This window comes from Hyaena hyaena, unplaced genomic scaffold (assembly GCF_003009895.1).
Source record: "Hyaena hyaena isolate Hyena2069 unplaced genomic scaffold, ASM300989v1 scaffold_19, whole genome shotgun sequence".
In the NCBI taxonomy this organism is placed as follows: domain Eukaryota; kingdom Metazoa; phylum Chordata; class Mammalia; order Carnivora; family Hyaenidae; genus Hyaena; species Hyaena hyaena.
In genome coordinates this window covers 6165914-6181974 of record NW_024080651.1, presented here as the reverse complement: position 1 = coordinate 6181974, position 16061 = coordinate 6165914, and the positions used below count along the sequence as shown (strand labels likewise).

Genomic DNA, 16061 nt, shown 5'->3' with positions numbered 1-16061 from the left:
CATTACTACCCAAAGCAATCTACACATTCAATGCAATTCCAATCAAAATTGCACCAGCATACTTCTCAAAGCAAGAGCAAACTATCCTAAAATTTGTATGGAACCACAAAAGGCCCCGAATAGCCAAAGTAATACTGAAAAATAAAACCAAAACGGGAGGTATCACCATCCCAGACTTCAGCCTCTACTACAAAGCTGTCATCATCAAGACAGTATGGTATGGCACAAAAACAGACACATAGGCCAATGGAATAGAATTGAAAACTCAGAGCTGGACCCAAAGGCATACAGCCAACTAATCTTTGACAAAGCAGGAAAAAATATCCAGTGGAAAAAAGACAGCCTCTTTAACAGATGGTGTTAGGAAAACTGGACAGCAACATGCAGAAGAATGAAACTGGATCAATTTCTCACACCATACACAAAAATAAACTCAAAATGGATAAAGGACCTGAATGTGAGACAGGATACCATCAAAACCCTAAAGGAGAAAGCAGGAAACAACCTCCTTGACCTCCACCGCAGCAACTTCTTACTTGACACATCCCCAAAAGCAAGGGAATCAAGAGCAAAAATAAACGATTGGGACCTCATCAAGATTAAAAGCTTCTGCACGACAAAGGAAACAACCCACAAAACTAATAGGCAACCAACGGAATGGGAAAAGATAGTTGCAAATGACATATCAGATAAAGGGTTAATATCCCAAATCTATAAGGAACTCACCAAACTCCACACCCGAAAAGCAAGCAACCCAGTGAAGAAATGGACAGAAGATATGAACAGACACTTCTCCAAAGAGGACACCCAGATGGCCAACAGACACATGAAACGATGCTCAGCATCCCTTCTCATCAGGGAAATGCAAATCAAAACCACACTGAGACACCACCTCACACTGGTCAGATTGATTAAAATGAGCAAATCAGAGGACTCTAGATGCTGGCGAGGATGTGGAGAAATGGGCACCCTCCTACACTGTTGGTGGGAATGTAAACTGGTGCAGCCCCTCTGGAAAACAGTATGGAGGTTCCTGAAAAAATTAACAATAGAACTCCCCTATGACCCAGCAATAACACTGGTAGGAATTTACCCAAGGGAATCAGGAGTGCTGATGCATAGGGGCACATGTACCCCAATGTTCATAGCAGCACTCTCAACAGTAGCCAAAACATGGAAACAGCCTAAGTGTCCATCCATGGATGAATGAATCAAGAAATGTGGTTTATCTGTGTAGCAACATGGATGGACCTTGAGGGTGTTATGCTTAGCGAAATAAGTGAGGCAGAGAAGGACAAATATCATCTTTGCACATATAGGAGGATTAGGAGGAACCTAACTGAGGACCACGGGGGAGAAAAGGGGGGGAAATGGTGGGGGAAAAGGAAAGAGGCAAACCATGAGAGACTCTTGAACGCCAAGCACTGAGGACTGATGGGTATGGGGGAGAGGAGAAGGGGGGTGATGGGCATGGAGGAAGGCACTTGTTGGGATGAGCACTGGGCGTTATATGTAAACCAACTTGACGATAAACTATTTTTTAAAATTTTTTAAAAAATGAATAAATGTTAGAAGATTTTTAAATAAAAAATTTAAAAAAACGCACAAAAACTCATATCTGTTTACCACATCAAGCAGTGAGACTGGCATGACTCAGGAGCATATTGGCTCCACCTGAAAGTTCCAAAGCGTTACAACAGATCCAGTCATGTGATAATAATTGGTCTGAATACATCCTGATACAGGGCAGCAACAATAAACACTTCCAGGGCTTAATGTCTCCTCTTGCATATAAACACTGCTGAATCAAACCACTCAATGTCCCTTTTAAATCTATGACATTATGACTCAATGTGGAGATATTTTTGGAAGTGGAAGAAGCAGATAGCATGTCCATGCCTCCCTGCTCTAAGGAAGCAGAAACGGTGTACCTTTTTCAGCAACATGGTTAACTGCTTGTGGCTCTAGGTTCTTTCCAGTACGTTCAGAATTACAGGTTTTAAAACTATAAGGTCTTTAGAGATGAAGAGCAGATTGTATCAGAGCTGGGATAATAGGCAAAGCCATTTCCTTCCTGTCTTAATTCACATGTCTGTAAAATAAGGCCATAAGGCCAAATTATCTCTAGGGCCATTTCAAGACTAAGGATTATATATTTTTGATGGCCATACTCAGAACTTATTCTGCTGCATCTGTGCTCCCCTTCAGATGGAGTGATGACACCACCATCCCTGCACTAGATAAAGCACATATGATCTTGTACTCCCACACCTCTGCATACTACACATCTCCACAACCATCCTCAGTATGTGCACATATGATCTTGTACTCCCACACCTCTGCATACTACACATCTCCACAACCATCCTCAGTATGTGCACATATGATCTTGTACTCCCACACCTCTGCATACTACACATCTCCACAACCATCCTCAGTATGTGCACATATGATCTTGTACTCCCACACCTCTGCATACTACACATCTCCACAACCATCCTCAGTATGTGCACATATGATCTTGTACTCCCACTCCTCTGCATACTACACATCTCCACAACCATCCTCAGTATGTGCACCTCAGTATGTGCACCACTCCCAAGCTCCAATAGATAAGCCTAGGAAAATATTTCCCCATGATCAAGATAAGTCTCTGAATACTGACTATGCATTATCTTACTGGACTTCAGGGAAATTTGATTTTCTAAATCTGATGTGGTAAGCTGATGAGACATAAGACACGAAGAGGCTCTCACCCATCTTCCTGATATCACTAGAACTAATCATAACTTAGGTTCCATCTGCTTTCAGCTCACAAGCTCTGACTTCCCTTGTCCCTGGCCATGCCCCAATCAAGTCAGGGTGGCAAATACCCAACTCATACTTACATAGTTCACACTGTGAACCAAGATATAAGGAGGCTGGGACAATTCTGCACCTCTCTATTCCCCTGTCTCTTCAGCCCACAGAGTCAATTCCCCATCCATTTCATCTCATTCCCCACCTCATTCCTTACTCCCTTCCAGAAGGGAGCTCTGAGCTTTGATGAAGACATTTCATACATGCTTCAGTTCAGTGGCCTTGCTATTGGAGAAGTAACTTTTAAGGGCTTGGAATTAGGTTCTGAATCACAAATCACCTATTTCAATGGTCTCTTCTGGGGTTTCTTGGATGTCCTCCTCTCCTGCATCCAAGTCAATACGTTCCTCTTTGCTGTTGCGCAGGCTCCAGCACAGACGGTAGAGCTATGAAGAAAGCAAAACAGGTTAGCAGAAAGATCCAAATAGTGTCTTGGGTCAAGAAGTTGGGAGAACAAAGAGATGTGCTTAAAAAAGGAAAAGGTGCATCACTTCCTTAAAGGTGTCAGTGGATAGCTGGCAATTGCTCTAGAACACAGCAGGCATTGGAGGCGCCCCCATTAAGATATTCACTTTGCCAGTGTTTGCTGAATAAAACTCAATAAAAAATGAAAACAACAAAAAAAGAGGTATTGTAGTCTCTCAGTACCAACAAAACATAGATAACAGTTTCCATGTACAACAATATCTCTAAATATGTTGGGCACTTAGATGTGAATTATATACATGAATATATCAGCTGTTTTGATATTATATTTGGAGACTAAGAGACTGCCTTGAATAAAGAAATGTTTGTTGAATGAATGAACTCTTCTTACATATGATAACCAGATTTGTTCCTTTTATCACTGGTGCTAAGAAAGAAGACTACACATTTATTTGCCTAGACCAAAAGTATAAGAGTAAAGTTTTGTACTATGTCTTTGTTACATTATAAAGACATAATCTGTAGGATTTTGAGCCATATTAGAATAGAGTAGAGCTGAAGACACTGCTGGGAGCCACACCGGCCTCTCTGGATGGCAGTCACAGCAAGGAAATGGCAGTGTTTGCACAGCTCCTGCCATGAGAACAGGCAGGAGCTCTTTCTGCTACACTCTCTCTTTCTGCTACTACTGGCTCATGTTGGAAATGAACCTGCTGGTATTGACCAGGCCTCACAATATTCCATATCAGACCCATATTCTGAACACAGATACCTCATAAGGAAAAGCATATTCCTGCCTTTACAAAAGAGATTTTAGATGAAAGCTCTGTGGATGATTGTCAAAAGGCTCTTCCTATGGGCCTTGCAGATCCAAGACTTAGATAATAAAGGGGGTTAAGAACACAAGAGTTACAATTGAGCCTGGTCCCATGTCAAAAGAGCCTAATTTAGAGTTAAGGTACAGATAAGGGCAGAACATAACCTACTAATTGGTGATGCATAGCAGTCCCTTCCTCAAGGCCTACATTTCACAAACACTCTCCCTTACACTGGCAGCTGGGATGAGGATAGATACGAGTAGCTAAAACATAAACCCAGATGCAAAGACTGACACATTTAGGGCCCTCATGGTGGCATCCACAAACAAACCAGTTCAGAAACATTCATCCTCTTGAGAGCCAGACAGAATGATTCCTAGCTTATCTATATACAACTTAACCTATATATTACCCTGTTTTTCACTAAGAGCATCCTGTTATTTCCTTGGTTGTAAATTCACTATGACTGGGATAATTCTGCAGAATATAAAAAACTTGTTATTGCAAAAGACCTCCCATTGTAGAAATTCCTTTCTCTGACTTCATGCTGTTTCTGAACCTTTAAATAAAGACACCAAAACCGACAGGACAGAAATGCCTGCCTGGTGATCAGAAAGAATCTAGGGGCTCTCTCACTGTCTCTCTCACTGACACTGTCCATCCTTCAGGGACCCCTGGACCTGCCGGAGCCGGTCTCCAACAAGACACAGCTTCTGTGGACATGAAACCAGAAACTTGAAGTCTGAAAATCAATTTAATGTGTTCATTCCACCCATACCCTCTTTTGGTGACTACCTTGCTTTCTCCACTTCAAGAGGAATCATGGAGCATAATTGTGGTTCTTCTGCTATAAAAGCAGTCTTTGTTTTACATCAATATTGGTCACAGCTTTAAAAAATCAGGGGCGCCTAAGTGGCTCAGTCGGTTAGGCGTCCGACTTCAGCTCAGGTCATGATCTCACAGTCCATGGGTTTGGGCCCTGCATCAGGCTCTGTGCTGACAGCTAGCTCAGAGCCTGGAGACTGTTTCGGATTCTGTGTCTCCCTCTCTCTCTGACCCTCCCCTGCTCTCACTGTCTCTCTCTGACTCTCAAAAATAAATAAAAAAGCATTTTAAAAAAATCATAATGAAGTTGAAGGTTTCTCAGGGTTTCCATAAGTCCCTGTACTTGTGTATGCACAAGTTATACACAAGTTAACAAAACCCTTTCTCTTTCTCTAAGGGCAAAAATGACCTTAGCTAACTCTCTAGTTCTGTTCCTAAGAAACCTTGAAAAGGTAAAATATCAACTGTGTTGGGTTACCAGACTATACTGCTTGTGGTAAAAATGACCCATTATTGGAAATCTTCATCTACATTGGGAGGGTGTGAATAAATCCTAAACCAAGGGTGACATCTAGAGTTAAAGGAGAGTACTTGTCATTTTTGGACTCTTGAATCAATTGGACTTTGATATTGTTTGAAATTTCTCAAGCTCTATGAGTAATTGTTTGAAGACTTAATTGGAAGAAATTAAGGGAATATCATATGTCAAATTTTCCGGAGTGTGGTGATTTTTGTAACTAGCATATCCCTGGCTGGGACCCCTGGAAATTATTACCTTGGGACTATTAGAAGAAATCTAAGTTCCTATTTGAGACATGAGCATCTAAGCCAGGGTAGCCCCTGTGCTCACCCATGTGACCTCATTCCCTTGCACCTTGTGCTGTCATTCAGGGGGCAGGATCCAGAGAATATCCCCGGGACTGAAATATGAACTACTATGAAAACTTCTGCCAAAGACGCTTGATACTGCTTTGCTGGCACACTGTGTTTTCTGTTCTGTGTCTTTCTATGTAAAACAGATGGCAAGCATGGGCTATTTTAGTCACATGAGTGCAAATATCTAATTGAGCAAAGGGCAACCAACGTGGGTGTTGCAGCATGAACATGAAACAAGGGCAGAACCCCTCCCCAAAATCGATACTCACGTGCACATCTGGAATGGGTTTGGTGAAGAGAGAGACAACAACGATGATGATGATAGAAATGACAAAGAGGATGATGGCAAAATATAGGTAATGCACACCACAGATAATTTTGGGACAGTTGCTGGGCTGCATGCAGCTCCCAGTTCCATAGGAAAATTCAGCCACCATACGGGACACCCCAATCAGAAATCCGATGATCAGTCCCCAAAAGGCTCCCTGTGAAAGAAAACCCTGGGTTAACTAATACCAAACACACAAAACACCTGGGTGTTCCTAGGGGGATAGAGGCAAAGGAACAAAAATGAAACAAATGACAGCTTCAGATCATCTGAAGCCAGAACACTGGAGTACAGATTGGCTAGGAGTGTGATGTCAGGCCTAAGCCTTCAGCAGGTGTTTTTATCATGTTTCAGTGACATGATTTTACCTGGGTCTTAAAATGAGAATTCATAATATAACGGGGTACAGTGTCTAATAACTGGTGTTTAATGTCAACCCAAAACTTTAATTCCAAAAATTCCCTTTAGTTTTTAAAAATAATTTCAATCTCTCTCCCTGGAGCTACTATCACCATCAGCCTCCAGATTTAGGCACATTCAGATGTAACATAATTACTTGTGGAGTAATTTGTATTCCTTGAATACACTGAAAAACAAATTAGGTCTACCCAAGGGATACAGGAGTGCTGATGCATAGGGGCACATGTACCCCAATGTTCATATCAGCACTCTCAACAATAGCCAAAACATGGAAACAGCCTAAGTGTCCATCAATGGACGAATGGGTCAAGAAGATGTGGTTTATCTATACAATGGAATATTACGTGGCAATGAGAAAGAATGACATCTGGCCATGTGTAGCATCCAACATGGATGGATCTTGAGGGTGTTATGCTGAGCGAAATAAGTCAGGCAGAGAAGGGAAGATACCATATGTTTGCACGTATAGGAGGATTAGGAGGAACTTAACGGAGGACCTTGGGGGAGAAGAAGGGGGGAAATAGGGGGAGAGAGGGAGGGAGTCAAGCCATGAGAGACTCTTGAATGACTCATGAGACTCATGAGAGACTCATGAGAGACTCATGAGACTCATGAGAGACTCATGAGAGACTCATGAGACTCATGAGAGACTCATGAGAGACTCATGAGAACAAACTGAGGGCTGATGAGAGTGGGGGAAAGGGAAAGAGTAGTGATGGGCATGGAGGAGGGCACTTGTGGGGATGAGCATTGGGTGTTATATGGAAACGAACTTGACAATAAACTATTTAAAATAAATACAACACACACACACACAAAACAAAAACAAAAACAAATTGGATTTTTTGGAAATGGAAGAGAAAGAAATGTTTCCATCAAGATATAAATACTACTTTCTTCATTAGCCACTTTTAAGATCCAAAGTCACTGTTTTAAATTTGAGAACATAAAAAACTATACAATGTGTTTTTACATTAAGCTTTGGGTTTGCATATTAGAAATATGGAAAACTTTTAAGAGACTAGAATTATTGGGGGACAATTTTTCAGAGTTTTTTAATCCCTTCCTCCCCTACTTCCTTCTTTCCTTCTTTCCTCCATTCCTTCCTTTCCTCTCCTTTTTTTCTTTCAGTCCTCACCTAGAGAACCAAGTCTGAATCTAGAGACCCACATTTTATTTATTTAAAAATTTTTTAACATTTGTTTACTTTTGAGAGAAAGAGAGGTGTGAGCAGAGGAGGGTCAGAGAGAGGGAGACACGGAATCCAAAGCAGGCTCCAGGCTCTGAGTGGTCATCACAGAGCCCGACACGGGGCTCAAACTCACAGACCACAAAATCATGACCTGAGCTGAAGTCGGATGCCTAACCAACTGAGCCAGAGAGAGATCCACATTTTTAAAGGACCAGTGACAAAATAGAGTGAATTCAGAGGAGGGTGGGAAGAAAGTGCTTTCATGTCAAATATTGATTCTTGAACTCTGTTAGCCACAGTAACCCCGGTACTTTATATCCCAGGTGTGCTACATTATCATGTCATGTGTATTTATGTGCTGGGTCTTTTCATAGGTCACTATATCTGGGAAAGCACAGGCTCTTCCCTTCCTTGTTCTCACTTAAAAGTCCCCTCTCATCCTCCCAAGACAGAATTGGGTAGGGCCATCCTTTTTGCTGTGACTGAACTGTAGACACACCTCCATGCCAGCACTGATCCCACTGTTATGGAATCATTCATTCACTTACTTCTCTTTCTTCCATCTGAACTGGGAACTTGCCCAGGGAAGGACCAGGATTTATTCCCTTTGTGTTGCTAGTGCCTAGCTCTATGGCTGGCATCTAGAAGTATCTGACAGATAGATGATAGATAGATAGATAGATAAGTAGATAGATACATAGATACATAGATAGATACATAGATTGACAGACAAAGAAAAAGAAAAAAATGTTCCCCATTAATCCCCCATTTACTTATTCATTTAAAAAATATGTTTTTCCTTTAGTATGAATAATATTGATAAAATCTGCTATAAAGCTTTCCTTCTCTTTTGACAATTAGCCTTTTCCTGTTCTTTTAGTCTTATTCTCAAGAGACTCTTAAAAAATCTGGGAATTCTTTGACATCTTCCTCAAAACTTGGAGTCACCCTCATAAAACACAATCTCTGACCTGTCCTGAGAATCACTTGGCAGTCTCTACATGTTACTCTCTAGAGATTCTAGGAAAGGGTTTCTCACCCTCAGCACTGTGACATTTGAGCTTGATAATTCTTTTGGGGGTGGGAGGTGAGCATGGGAGAAGCTGTCATGTGCACTGTAGAAAATTTAGCAGCATCCCTGGCCTCCACCTACTAGATAGCAATCCAAATCATAGCAATCTATCCGAATCATAGCAATCAAAACTGTTGCCAGACATTGCTAAATATCCCCTGGGGAAAGGGCAAAATCACCCCCAGTTGGGAACCATTACACTCTATCCCAATTCTTAGCCTTATTTTTTTAATGTCCCAGTCCTTTGTTGAATTGAATCTGTTTTTGGTTCATGGCAATACCCAGCTGGGCTTCTAGCCATACTTTACTAACTTGTATTTCAGAAATCTCTCAGCTTCTCCCAATCCCTCTTGAAATATATCCTAAGATTGTGCCCATTTCTCTAACCTGTCATGATCATTTGCAGGATTTTTTCTTATCTTTCAAGGTTATTTATCTGTGCATGCAGTTTTGTGATAACAGCAAATCTGGACTATGTTCCTAATGGCAAATGTTGAAAGAGAAGCACATGAGGTAATTTTATATTTCAAATCTGGGTCACTCCAGTGAAGTATTTGTTTCTGTCCTATTGGGAGAAAGAAGTTATCTCTAACCAAAAATATGCTATTATTTATACTGCTTCAAACAATAAGCTACATAGTCAGCACCCCATTCCATCCCAGCCTTCCCCAGGCATGTAGACGGTTTGATACAGAGACAGCTGAGCAACACTCCAGTCAGAAGGTATATCCAAAGACATCCTTTTCATGGTTTCAAAACCTGTGACAGTACCCCACTGAAAACCCAAACTCTTTAACCTGGCTTTCAAAGGAGCCATTCCTTTTTCCCTTCAAACTTTTATTTAAAGGGCTTTTTTTTTTATATATATATTTTTTTATTTATTTCTAGGAGAGAGAGAGAAAGCGTGAGCAGGGGAGGGTCAGAGAGAGAGAGGGAGACACAGACTCTGAAACAGGCCCCAGGCTCTGAGCTGGCAGTCAGCACAGAGCCCGACGCGGGGCTCGAACCAACGAACCGCGAGACCATGACCTAAGCGAAAGTCAGACGCTTAACCGACTAAGCCACCCAGGCGCCCCTAAAGGGCTTTTTTTTGAGAGAGAGAGAGAGAGAGAGAGAATGTGTGTGTGTGTGTGTGTGTGTTTGAACAGGGAAAGAGCAGAGAGAGAGAGAGAGAGAGAGAATCCCAAGAAGGCTCCATGCTGTCAGCACAGAGCCTGACACAGGCCTTGAGTCATGAGATCATGTGAACTGATCTTACTTAAATTCTACTTAATTAACATGTAGTATAATTTTTTATTTAATTTTTTTTTACTTAATTTTTTAAAAATTTTTTTACTTAAAAATTTTTACTTAAATTCTACTTAGTTAACATGTAGTATAATATTGGTTTCAGGAATAGAATTTAGTGATTCATCACTTACATAGAACATCCAGTCCTCATAACAAGTGCTCTCCTTAATATTTATCACCTATCTAGCCCATCACCAACCGCCAGCCTCCATCAACCTTCAGTTTGTTCTCCATCATTAAGCATCTGTTATGGTTTGCTTCCTCTCTCTTTTTTTTCCCTTCCCATATGTTCATCTGTTTTGTTTCCTAAATTCCACCTATGAGTGAAATTATATGGTATTTGTCTTTATCGGATTGACTTATTTCATTTAGCATAATATACTCTAGCTCCATCCACATTGTTACAAATGGCAAAATTTCATTATTTTTGATGGCTAAGTAATATTTCATTGTGTTCTTGTATACACCATACCACACACACACACACACACACACACCACTTCTTCTTTATCCTTCATCAGTCAATGGACACCTGGGCTCTGCTCTTTCTACAGTTTGGATATTGTTGAACATACTGCAATAAACATTTGGGTGCATGTACTCCTTCCTATCTGTATTTTTGTATCCTTTGAGTAAATACCTAGTAGTGCAATTGCTGAGTTATAGGGAATTTCTATGTTGGGCTTTTTCGGAACCTCAATACTGTTTTCTAGAGTGGCTGGACTAGTTTGCATTCCCAAAAACAGTGTAAGAAGGTTCTCATTTCTCCACACCCTCACCAACACTTGTTGTTTCTTATGTTGTTAATTTTAGCCATTCTTGCAGGTGTGTGGTGACATCTCATCATGGTTTTGATTTGTATTTCCTGATGATGGGTGATGTTGAGCATCTTTTCATGTGTCTGTTAGCTATCTGGATGTTTTATTTGGAAAAGTGACTATTCATGTCTTTTGCCAACTATTCATGTCTTTTGTCTTTTTTCTTAACTGGGTTGTTTGTTTTTGAGTGTTGAGTTTGATAAGTTCTTTATAGATTTTGGACAGTAACCCTTTATCAGATATGTCATTTGCAAATATTTTCTCCCATCCCATAAGCTTACTTTAGTTTTATGCAGAAGCTTTTTATCTTGATGAACTCCCAATAGTTCATTTTTCTTTCATTTCCCTTGCCTCTGGCAACATGTCTAGTAAGAAGTTGCTGCAGCCGAGGTCAAAGAGGTTGTTGTTTTTTTCTCCAGTAGGATTTTGATGGTTTCCTGTCTCACATTTAGGTCTTTCATCCATTTTGAATTTATTTTTGTGTATGGTGCAAGAAAGTGGTCTAGGTTCATTCTTCTGCATGTTGCTGTCCAGTTTTCCCAAAACCATTTGTTGCAAGGACTGTCTTTTTCCCATTGCATATTCTTTCCTGCTTTTCAAAGATTAGTTTACCATATAGTTGTAGGTCCATTTATGGGTTTTCTGTTCTCTTCCATCAATCTATGTGTCTGTTTTTGTGCCAGTACCATACTGTCTTGATGACTACAGCTTTGTAATATAGCTTGAAGTCCAGAATTGTGATGTCTCTGGCTTTGGTCTTCTTCTTTTTTTTTTTTTTTTTGATTTATTATAAATTTAATGGAAAAAGGACAAAACACAACACAGCATAAACTTGAGAAATACATGCAGATTCATTGGCAGAAGATTATTTCAACATCAGCAAAGAACAGATCATAGAAGATTTTAAGGAAAAGCTAATGTGACCTTAAAGAAATATGCACTCCTTGGTCTCCACACATGTGCAGTTATCAGGGAGTTCCGTGACTCCAAGTGTTTATTCACATCTGTCAGCTAAATCATAGATCCAAATGCAAAACATTACACTCAGGAACATTATGTGGATTTGTGACACTCCCTGGAGGACTTCTTTTCAACATTACTTTGGCTATTACAGGTCTTTTGTGGTTCCATACAAATTTTAGGATTGTTTTATGCTAAATCTGTGAAAAATGCTGGTGGCATTTTGGTAGGTATTATATTGAAAATGTAGATTTCTTTGGGTAGTATAAACATTTTAACAAAATTTGTTCTTCCAGTCCATGAGCATGGAATTTTTTCCCATTTTTTGTGTGTGTCTTCTTCAATTTCTTTCATAAGTATTCTATAGTTTTCAGAGTACAGATCATTTACTTCTGTGGTTAGGTTTATTCCTAGGTATCTTATTGTTTGTGGTGCAATTGTAAATGGGATAGATTTCTTGATTTCTATTTTCTGCTGCTTCATTATTGGTGTATAGAAATACAACAGATTTCTGTACATTGATGTTATATCTTTGACTTTGCTGAATTAATGTATTAGTTCTAACAATTTTTTTGGTGGAGTCTTTACAGTTTTCTACAGAGTGTCATGTCATTTGCAAATAGTGAAAGTTTGACATCTTCCTTGCCAATTTGGATGCCTTTTATTTCCTTTTGTTGTCTGATTGCTGAGACCAGGACTTTTAACACTGTCAAATAGTAATAGTGAGAGTGGGGATCCCTGTCTGGTTCCTGATCATAAAGGAAAAGCTCTCACTTTTCCCTCATTGAGGATGATATTAGCTGTGGGTTTTTCATATATGGCCATAATGATGTTGAGGTATGTTCCACCTACCCCTACTTTGTTGAGGGTTTTATAAAGAATTTTATTTTTTGTCAAATGCCTTTTCTGCATCTTCTGAGAGGATCATATGGTTCTTATCCTTTCTTTTACTAATGTATTGTATCATTTTGAGTTATTTGCAAATATTGACCACCACCTGTAGCCCAGGAATAAATCCCCTTTGATTGAAGTGAATAATGTACATTTGGATTCGATTTGCTAGTATCCTGTTAAGAATTTTTGCATCCATGTTCATCAGAGATAATGCCCTGTAACTCTCTGTTTTAGTGGGACTTTGCCTGACTCTGGAATCAAAGCGATGCTGGCCTTGTAGAATAAGTTTCGAAGTTTTTCCTTCCATTTCTTTTCTTTCTTTCTTTCTTTCTTTGTCTTTTTCTTTTTCTTTGTCTTTTTCTTTTTCTTTCTTTCTTTCTTTTTTTTTTTTTTTTTTGGAAAAGTTTGAGAAGAATAGGTATTAACTCTACTTTAAGTGTCTGGTTGACTCAGTCAGTTGAGCAGCCCACTTCAGCTCAGATCATGATCTCACGGTTTGTGAGTTTGAGCCCTGCGCCAGGCTCTGGGCTGACAGCTCGGAGCCTGGAGCCTGCTTCGGCTTCTGTGTCTCCCTCTCTCTCTGCCCTCCCCTGCTCACACTCTGTCTCTCTGTCTCCCAAAAATAAATAAATGTTTAAAAAAATGTTTTAATGTGTGGTCAAATTCCCGTAGGAAGCCATCTGACCCTGGACTTTTGTTTGTTGGAGATTTTTGTTTACTGATTCATTTCTTTGCTGGTTATGAGTCTGTTCAAATTTTCTATTCCTTCCTTTTCAATTTTTGGTAGTTTGTATGTTTCTAAGAATTTGGCCATTTTTTCCAGATTGCCCAGTTTGTTGCCATATAATTTTTCATAAAATTCTCTTATATTGTTTGTATTTCTATGGTGTTGGTTGTGATCTCTCCTCTTTAATTTGTGATTTTATTTATTAGGGTTCTCAAAGGAGCCATTCCTAATTTAACTTTAACCTGCCTTTCTACCATGTCTTCCATTATCCATACACACAAACTCCCTCTTGAGCCAGGGGAGATTCCTTTCAAGCCCGACCCTCACCCTTCTCCTTGCACTTCCACCTCTGAGCCTCAGGAAGGTGCTGTTCTCTCTGCTTTGAATGCCCTCTCTTCCCTCTCAGTTTGAGTTCATGCTGATATAGCCTTTCTGAGAATCCGTTCTTATGTTCTATGCCACATTTTATCCCTCAATTATTATCTACCTTATGCTATTTTGCATATAAACTGCTTGAGCACCAGAACTTCATCCTTCACTGGGCCCTGAGAAGTACCAGCTGGAAAGCCAAGCTCACTGAAGAACCACTAGAGGTAGCCTGTGCTAAGACTTGTTTCTGAGCTGCTCACCCAGGGACTACAAACTTCCTAGGGAGTGTCATGTTGTGAGGTCAAAGTCATCAAGATTGGATGGAAAATGTACATCATTAGCTGGAAATGATTTTGGAACCTGAAGCAAGGAGGAGAGGGGAGTCCAAAAGAATGTGAACCCAGGAGAGTCCCTGAAGCCTTTCCCATACAAACCCTCAGCAGCACATCTTCCTGCTTGAGATCTGTGAGAAATAGAACCCCTCTCACAGAAAATATGCAGATCTGGATGGGAATTTCTGTGTCAGAGTGGGTTTTCAGGGCATGCATAAATGATACTTACCTGCTCATTGACTCTCTTGCAGAAAATAGCAAGCAGGAAGACAGCTGCAATGGGTGGTCCCAAGTAACTGGTAATGGACTGGATGTAATCAAAGAGCTGTCCACTTTGTGCTGACTGCACAATGGGCACCCAGGCAATACTGATGCCAAGCAGCACCAAGATGAATAACCTGAAATCAGAACCCCCACAATAGAATATCAATAAATGACTCTATGTGAATAAATATATATATCTATGCATCAAGTGTGTGTGTGTGTGTGTGTAACATGACCATGGCAAGAAAAAATAATCAGCAAATTCATTCTTGAGGATTTCTTTTCCTCTGTATTCCGCGTCCTTGGGAAAGTCATCTGTGCCTGTGAATAATTGAAATGCACTTGACTTTCAATAGTAACCTGAACCAGTCACTGCCAGTAAGAGAATCACACTTTGACAAGTAGTAGTGTATAGGAATAAGTATATGGAATTTGGAGCCATACAATCCTGGATTCAAATAGTTTTCTCTCTGAGACAAAGGACACCTTCCTTAACCTCTCTGAGTCACAATTTCCATTTGTGAATTTGGAATAATATGACTGACCTTGATATTTTGGAATAAGGATTAGCTATAGTAAAACACCTAGCAAACAGTAACCACTCAGTAAGGTAAAGACTATAATTTTTTATTTTCTTCTCCTCCTCCTTCTCCTTTTCCTCCTCTTCTTTGTAAAAAAAAGGTGAAAACCAAAAGCCAAAAAGAGTTTTTAAAGAAACAAACACTACCAAGTATTTCCGACTCTCCTCTTCTTGAGTTTCACTTCAAGTCTTGAAGAGATTGGAGGATTCCCTTCAAAGCTCCTCTTGTGCTCTTGATTTAATTAGAAAGAGGGCTATGATTCTCTTCTCTTACTTACATGAATTTAAGACAAAAGAGTCTTAAACTAACCTTTGCAAAACAGTGTTTTCACTCATTATTTCTCCCTCAGGAATGTCCTTCCCACTGCTCCCCATTTACCCACTACCCACCATTTTGGACTCAGCTCATGTATCCCTCCTCTGGGAGATTTCCTCAACTACTGCAAGCCGTGCTTACCTCTCCCTTCTCTGGGCCCTTGGTTGCTCTTATAGTCCCAATAGCAAAGCTTGGGATTGTTTCTTGTAAGCTCTTCTAGTGCAAGGATAAGCCCCAGGACAACAGTCATAGAAAACAGAAAAATGTGAGCCCAAACAATCTCAGAGCCAAGCAGGCCAGCCCTGAGCAAAGAAAAAAAAATGGTACTCTTTCCATGTTGCATCTTGAGACTTATAGAGAACAGAAAAAAATTGTAAAGTCCTTTCTAAGGAAAAAAAACAAACAAACAAACAGTCAGGGTGATGGTGCTGCCTTCTGTGAAGCAAAGTAGTAGACTCTGGCCTGGTCAGATCTCCCTTGGATACCAGGTGTCTGTCTGATTACCTGAGAGCAGCCTGTCATTTTCCCTTTCCTTCCTTTGCCCTAATCTTACTGATGAGACCTATGAGGTAGCAACCCATACCCCTCCTGAACTCACTGTGAAACTTTCCCTTGACTGACATCACAGGGACTTGATCCTCCTGATCTGAAGAGGTTGACCTGCCACAGCCCACAAAGAGGCATTGCAGAGCTTT

The 16061-nt window shown here is 40.3% G+C and overlaps 1 protein-coding gene across 1 annotated transcript in view; it reads right to left on the bottom strand.

Moving 5' to 3' along the window:
• The window catches only part of SLC5A1 (solute carrier family 5 member 1), a 76484-nt gene that overhangs the window by 7154 nt on the left and 53269 nt on the right, over positions 1 to 16061 (bottom strand). The window contains exons 12-14 of the mRNA XM_039225885.1: positions 14436 to 14604; positions 6074 to 6289; positions 3140 to 3245 (exon numbers count right to left, since the gene is read on the bottom strand). Coding sequence (XP_039081816.1) covers positions 3140 to 3245; positions 6074 to 6289; positions 14436 to 14604 — 491 coding nt within the window. The remainder of the gene's footprint in view (positions 1 to 3139; positions 3246 to 6073; positions 6290 to 14435; positions 14605 to 16061) is intronic.